Source organism: Nerophis ophidion, linkage group LG06 (genome assembly GCF_033978795.1).
Source record: "Nerophis ophidion isolate RoL-2023_Sa linkage group LG06, RoL_Noph_v1.0, whole genome shotgun sequence".
NCBI lineage: Eukaryota > Metazoa > Chordata > Actinopteri > Syngnathiformes > Syngnathidae > Nerophis > Nerophis ophidion.
The window spans coordinates 13921512-13929011 of record NC_084616.1 but is presented as its reverse complement, the minus strand read 5'-3'; the positions used below and the strand labels follow the sequence as shown (position 1 = coordinate 13929011).

Below are 7500 nucleotides of genomic sequence, written 5' to 3'. Positions count from 1 at the left end.
AATGTCCCGGTTGTCGTACGATAAACATAACATCGGTTATGTTGGGTGGGGTAACGTTTTCTTTTGCCAGCTCGTTGACTGCTTGGCTAACATCAGCTAACGTCAAGACAAATTTTTTTTCGCTGAAATATTTTTAAGGCAAGTTCCTCTTCCACTTTAAAGACACTAGAAGAAGAAAGAGAGCCCCTTAGTCCCTTTGGAGTGAGGTCTGAGCCCCGCCCACTGGTCTCCAAAATGACCCTTGACCACGCCCCCTCCGTGCAGCATTTACATAGGCTCTGTATCGTTTATAAAAAATAAAAATAAAACGACACGACTGCAGCGGAACCTCCAAAGCTGAATGCTACAATTTCTCGGGCTGGACCCAACAAAGTTTTTTTTTAGCTTTTTCTTTGGCTTTTTTCCCTCTGACGTCACACCACAGTGATGGTCCCCCCCCCCAAAAAAGTGACGATAACCATAGAACAGGAAATGGAACTTACTGTCAAAATAAAAGCATAACACGAGCAGTACCTCTAACACGCCACCGGGGGCAAAAAACTTCCTGTTAAACGGCGTTTTACTTCTTTTTACACTAATAACACGCCATAAAGCTCGGAACGTTTCTATTTACACGATTTCCGGCGCGGAAATTTGAACGTCGGAGGTTCCGCCGCGTCTTTAAAAAAAATTGAATGTGCTGACGTGCGGCATTGCAGGAAACTGGGAAGTAGGAACCCCCCACCCCCGAAAAGACGCACTTTTATAGTTCATGCAGAGTTCATTGCCACATATCGTAACGGCAGAGTCCATGCAGGCCGAGCCATCAACGCAAAGTGGAGTCCGAGAGCTTGGAATTCCCAGTTTCTTGAACACACCGTGGAGTTTTAAATAGTGTACATACCGTGTTTTTCCCTCTTTATAAGGCATGTACACACGACACTTCCTGTTACAAGCCCCGCCTCCGAGTTTCGAAAAGCACGTTTATGGCCGAGCCATAAACGTAAAGAGGAGTCCGAAGAGTTGGAATTCCCAGTTTCCTGAATGTCTCGTGAGGTTTAAAATAGTGTCTTTCCTTCTTGCCCTTTTAAGGCATGTACACGAAACACTTCCTGTTAGAAGCCCCGCCTCCGAGTTTCGAAAAGCACGTTTATGGCCGAGCCATAAACGTAAAGAGGAGTCCGAAGAGTTGGAATTCCCAGTTTCCTGAATGTCTCGTGAGGTTTAAAATAGTGTCTTTCCTTCTTGCCCTTTTAAGGCATGTACACGAAACACTTCCTGTTAGAAGCCCCGCCTCCAAGTTTTAAAAAGCACATCTATGGCCGAGCCATAAACGCAAAGTGGAGTCCGAAGGCTTGGAATTCCCAGTTTATTGAACGCATCGTGGAGTTTTAAATAGTGTACATACCGTGTCTTTCCTTCATGTCTTTTAAAGGCATGTACACACGACACTTCCTGATACTAGCCCCGCCTCCAATCTTCAAAAAAGCACGTTTATGGCCGAGCCGTAAACTCAAAGTGGAATCCAAGTAGTTGGAATTCCCAGTTTCTTGAACGCAACGTGGAGTTTTAAATAGTGTACATACTGTGTCTTTCCTTTATGTCCTTTTAAGGCATGTACACATGGCACTTCCTGTTACAAGCCCCGCCTCCAATTTTCAAAAAGCAGTTCATGACCAAGCCATAAACGCAAAATGGAATCCAAAGGCTTGGAATTACCAATTTCCTGAATGCATCGTGGAGTTTTAAATAGTGTCTTTCCTTCATGTTCTTTTAAGGCATGTACACACAACACTTCCGGTTACAAGCCCCGCCTCCAAGTTTTAAAAACAGGTTTAAAATGCAAAGTGGAGTCCGAGGGCTTGAAATTCCCAGTTTCCTGAAAGCATTGTGATGTTTTAAATAGTGTACATACCGTATCTTTCCTTCATGTCCTTAAGGCATGTACACACCACACTTCCGGTTACAAGGCCCGCCTCCAAGTTTGAAAAAAAAAAACAGGTTTAAAACGCAAAGTGGAGTCCAAAGGCCTTGAAATGCCCAGTTTCCTGAATGCATCGTGGCGTTTTAAATAGTGTCTTTCCTCCATGTCCTTTTAAGGCATGTACACACCACACTTCCTGTTACAAGCCACGCCTCCAAGTTTAAAAAAAAAAAACAGGTTTAAAACGCAAAAGTGGAGTCTAAAGGCCTTGAAATTCCCAGTTTCCTGAAAGCATCATGAAGTTTTAAATAGCGTACATACCGTGTCTTTCCTTCATGTCCTTATAAGGCATGTACACACCACACTTCCGTTTACAAGCCCCACCTCCAAGTTTTAAAAAACAGGTGTAAAACGCAAAGTGGAGTCCGAGGGCTTGAAATTCCCAGTTTCCTGAATGCATCGTGGAGTTTTAAATAGTGTCTTTCCTTCATGTCCTTTTAAGGCATGTACACACCACACTTCCTGTTACAAGCCCCGCCTCCAAGTTTTGAAACGGTCGTTTAAAACGCAAAGTGGAGTCTGAGGGCTTGAAATTCCCAATTTCCTGAATGCATCGGGAGTTTTAAATAGTGTCTTTCCTTCATGTCCTTAAAAGGCATGTACACACCACACTTCCTGTTACAAGCCCCGCCTCCAAGTTTTAAAACACTCGTTTAAAACGCAAAGTGGAGTCCGAGGGTTTGAAATTCCCAGTTTCCTGAAAGCATCGTGAAGTTTTAAATAGCCTACATACCGTATCTTTCCTTCATGTCCTTATAAGGCATGTACACACCACACTTCCGGTTACAAACCCCGCCTCCAACTTTTAAAAAACAAGTTTAAAACGCAGAGTCCAAAAGCCTTGAAATTCCCAGTTTCCTGAATGCATCGTAGAGTTTTAGTGTCTTTCCTTCATGTCCTTAAAAGGCATAAACACACCACACTTCCTGTTACAAGCCCCGCCTCCAGGTTTTAAAAAGCACGTTTAAAACGCAAAGTGGAGTCCGAGGGCTTGAAATTCCCAGTTTCCAGAAAGCATCGTGAAGTTTTAAATAGTATCTTTCCTTCATGTCCTTATAAGGCATGTACACACCACACTTCCGGCTACAAGCCCCGTCTCCAAGTTTTAAAACGCTCGTTTAAAACGCAAAGTGGTGTCCGAGGGCTTTGAAATTCCCAGTTTCCTGAAAGCATCGTGACGTTTTAAATAGCGTACATACCGTATCTTTCCTTCATGTCCTTATAAGGCATGTAAAAAACGACACTTCCGGTTACAAGCCCCACCTCCAAGTTTTAAAAAGCACCAAAAGTCGGAACGGCGTCCTCCTCGGGGCCGTCCTCAGATCCTTTTCCCGTCGGCGGCGTCCGCGTCCTCGTCGGACTCCCCCCCGCCCCAGGCCAGCCGTCGGGTCAGGGGCCGGGGGGGCTCGTGGCGCTAGAGCGCCGTGATCTGAGTCAGCTCCGTGTTGGAGTTTCCCGTCCCCGGCGTGTCGCCCCTCTGCTGGGGGTCCACCCCCACCAGGGGCATCTCCACGCCTAGTCACGCGGGATTGGGCGTGCCGCCGCCGTGCCCGCCGCCGTCGCCGGCCTTGCAGCTGTAGGCGGCCGCCACCTCCCTGGCGATGCTCCGCATGCGCCCCGACTGCTGCGTGTCCAGGCGGAACGGCGAGGGCTGGCAGAACTCGCGGAAGCAGCGCTTGAAGTTCTCGTCCAGGAAGGCGTAGAGCACGGGGTTGAGGCTGCTGTTGACGTAGCCCAGCGCGATGCAGAAGTGCATGAGGACCAGCGTGGACAGGCTGCTCAGGTTGAAGCCCAGGGACTGGGCCAGGACCATGATCTGGATGGGGGTCCAGCACACCACGAAGACGGCCACCACCACCAGCACCATGCGGGTGATGCGACGCAGGTTGCGGTCCTTCTCCTTGGAGCCCGACAGGATGCGCACGCTGCGCAGGCGCTTGACCATCAGGCTGTAGCACACGCTGATGATGGCCACCGGGATGAGGAAGGAGAAGAGGAAGACGCACGTGCCGAAGACCGGGTCCCAGTGGCTGCGCGGCTCCGGCAGGACCACGATGCACTCCACGCCTGCGGGCAGAGGGGCCACACGTCAGCGTTGTTGTGTTTGTCTAGGAGAAGGTGTCCCAGAGGGAACTATGGTCAAAATCAATGGGGTGTTTGCAGGTAAAAAAGTCGAGTTTTATTTGTGTCGTAGAATTCCGGGGCTGGGAAATGACCAAAATTCAATAATCAAAACGACGTCAGAACCTAACGTTGAGAAAACGGCGTCAAAAAGCAACATCGACAAAACAGGTTCAAATAGGAATCGGGCTGATTGACACCAGGTGTGGCCGGGTGCCAATCAGCCGCAGCTGAGGTTGAAACAGGGCACAGGGAAAAAAAAACAGGAAACAGACAAAATAAGAGCGCTGACAGGAACTAAAGACAGGAAATACTACACACACACACAGAAGAAAAACTAAAACACAAACAAATTGTCAGGGGCAAGCCTGACAGTCAGAACCCGACATTGATTAAATGTTGTCAAAAAGCATGTTGTTTCAACGTTGTATTTGTGTTGAAGAATATTGGTTGGAAAATGACCAAAATTCAATGTTCAAAACAACGTCAGAAATGGATTAAACATCAAAAAGCATTTTGTTTCAACGTTGTATTTGTGTTGTGGGATATTGGTTGGGAAATGACCCAAATTCAATGCTCAAAACCACGTCAGAACCCAACATTGACTAAACGTCGTCAAAAAGCGACATCGACAATAATCCAGCACTCGACTGGAGGACAAAACAGGTTCAAATAGGAATGGGCTGATTGACACCAGGTGTGGCCAGGTGCCAATCAGCCACAGCTGAGTTGAAACAGCGCACAGGGGAAGAAAACAGGAAACAGACAAAATAAGAGCGCTGACAAGAACTAAAAACAGGAAATACACACACACAGAAGAAAAACTAAAACACAAACAAACTGTCAGGGTCAAGCCTGACAGTCAGAACCCGACATTGATTAAACGTTGTCAAAAAGCATGTTGTTTTAACGTTGTATTTGTGTTTTAGAATATTGGTTGGAAAATGACCAAAATTCAATGTTCAAAACAACGTCAGAAATGGATTAAACGTTGTCAAAAAGCATTTTGTTTCAACGTTGTATTTGTGTTTTAGAATATTGGTTGGAAAATGACCAAAATTCAACAATCAAAACGACCTCAGAACCTAACGTTGATAAAACGCCGTCAAAAAGCGACATCGACAATAATCCAGCACTCGACTGGAGGACAAAACAGGTTCAAATAGGAACCGGGCTGATTGACACCAGGTGTGGCCAGATGCCAATCAGCCACAGCTGAGGGGAAACAGCGCACAAGGAAAAAAAACAGGAAACAGACAAAATAAGAGCGCTGACAGGAACTAAAGACAGGAAACACTACACACACACACAGAGGAAAAACTAAAACACAAACAGAACCCGACATTGATTAAACGTTGTCAAAAAGCATGTTGTTTCAACGTTGTATTTGTGTTGAAGAATATTGGTTGGAAAATGACCTAAATCCAATGCTCAAAACAACGTCAGAAATGGATGAAAAATTGTCAAAAATCATGTTTTTTAACGTTGTATTTGTGTTGAAGAATATTGGTTGGAAAATGACCAAAATTCAATAATCAAAACGACCTCAGAACTTAACGTTGATAAAACGTCGTCAAAAAGCGACATCGACAATAATCCAGCACTCGACAGGAGGACAAAACAGGTTCAAATAGGAACGGGCTGATTGACACCAGGTGTGGCCAGGTGCCAATAAGCCACAGCTGAAGTTGAAACAGCGCACAGGGGAAAAAAACAGGAAACAGACAAAATAAGAGCGCTGACAGGAACTAAAGACAGGAAATACTACACACACACAGAAGAAAAACTAAAACACAAACAAACAGAACCCGACATTGATTAAACGTTGTCAAAAAGCATGTTGTTTCAACGTTGTATTTGTCTTTCAGAATATTGGTTAGAGAATGACCAAAATTCACTAATCAAAACGACGTCAGAACCTAACGTTGATAAAACGTCGTCAAAAAGCGTCATCGACAATAATCCAGCACTCGACTGGAGGACAAAACAGGTTCAAATAGGAATCGGGCTGATTGACACCAGGTGTGGCCAGGTGACAATCAGCCACAGCTGAGGGGAAACAGCGCACAGGGAAAAAAACAAGAAACAGACAAAATAAGAGCGCTGACAGGAACTAAAGACAGGAAATATTACACACACAGAAGAAAAACTAAAACACAAACACCCTGACAGTCAGAACCCGACATTGATTAAACGTCGTCAACAAGCACGTTGTTTTGACGTTACGCTTGAGTCGCTCAAGGTCAGAACCAAAATTCAACACATTCTCAACGTTGTTTCAATGTCTTTGTGACAATCAACACGGTGCTTGCACCAGACTCGCACATACTCAAAACCAGTAGGGTTCTCGCACCAACACGGCGAGGAAACCCGCGAGCTTGAAAGATTGCGACAGGAAGGTGTACTGATGTGACCTTTGACCCCCCCCCCCCCCCCCCCCCCCCCCCTCCTCCCTCCCAACCCCTGACTACTATCAAAAACATGGCAAACCACTCAAAACCAACAGAACCCTTGCACGCGGGAACAAACAATTCCTAAACGCACCACCCAAAATCAATAGGCCTCTTGCACAAAGACACACCCACAAACCTCTCCACGCTTGGCGACTATTTGACATTTCCGGTCGACCTTTGACCCCAGCTGTCAGTCAAAACCAGTAGGGTTCTTGCACCCCCCCCAAAAAAAAAAAAAAATCACGCTGGCTTGTGGCGTTACGAATGAGGGCGGTGATGAGTGGATGTGGAAGCGTCTCCGTGGCGACAACAACGCGTCGGCTGTTTGAATACATAACGGCCGCCTGACACATGCAAATTTGCGGCGTGATTAAGCGGCGGCACCAATATTGGCGGCGGTCAGCGCGTGACGTGCGTGGAAAGATGACGCGCGGGCGACCAAAAACCGGGCGGACGAGATTTTATTGCTTTTAATTACAAACGCTGATGAGAACAATCGACAGGGCCTCCGCCAAGGCTCATATAGAGGATCTTTGACTAGGGTCTTTACAGTCGATCCTTCAAAACAGTAGAGTAAACCTGTCTTATAGACAATCTTTGACTAGGGTCTTTACAGTCGATCCTTCAAAACAGCAGAGTAAACCTGTCTTATAGACAATCTTAGACTTTTTTTTTGCAGTAAATACTTAAAAACAGCAGAGTAAACCTGTCTTATAGACAATCTTAGACTAGGGTCTTTACAGTCGATCCTTAAAAACAGCAGAGTAAACCTGTCTTATAGACAATCTTAGACTTTTTTTTTGCAGTAAATACTTAAAAACAGCAGAGTAAACCTGTCTTATAGACAATCTTTGACTTATTTTTTTGCAGTTAATCCTAAAAAAAAACCTGTTTTACAGACAATCTTTGACTCTTTTTTTTGCAGTAAATATTAAAAACAGCAGAGTACTCCTGTCTTATAGA

At 45.5% G+C, this 7500-nt stretch overlaps 1 protein-coding gene across 1 annotated transcript in view; it reads right to left on the bottom strand.

Annotated features, from left to right (window-relative positions):
* The window catches only part of oprl1 (opiate receptor-like 1), an 87200-nt gene that overhangs the window by 1821 nt on the left and 77879 nt on the right, over nucleotides 1-7500 (bottom strand). The window contains exon 6 of the mRNA XM_061902709.1: nucleotides 1-4030. This exon is cut by the window's left edge and continues 1821 nt beyond it. Coding sequence (XP_061758693.1) covers nucleotides 3483-4030 — 548 coding nt within the window. The 3' untranslated portion in view covers nucleotides 1-3482. The remainder of the gene's footprint in view (nucleotides 4031-7500) is intronic.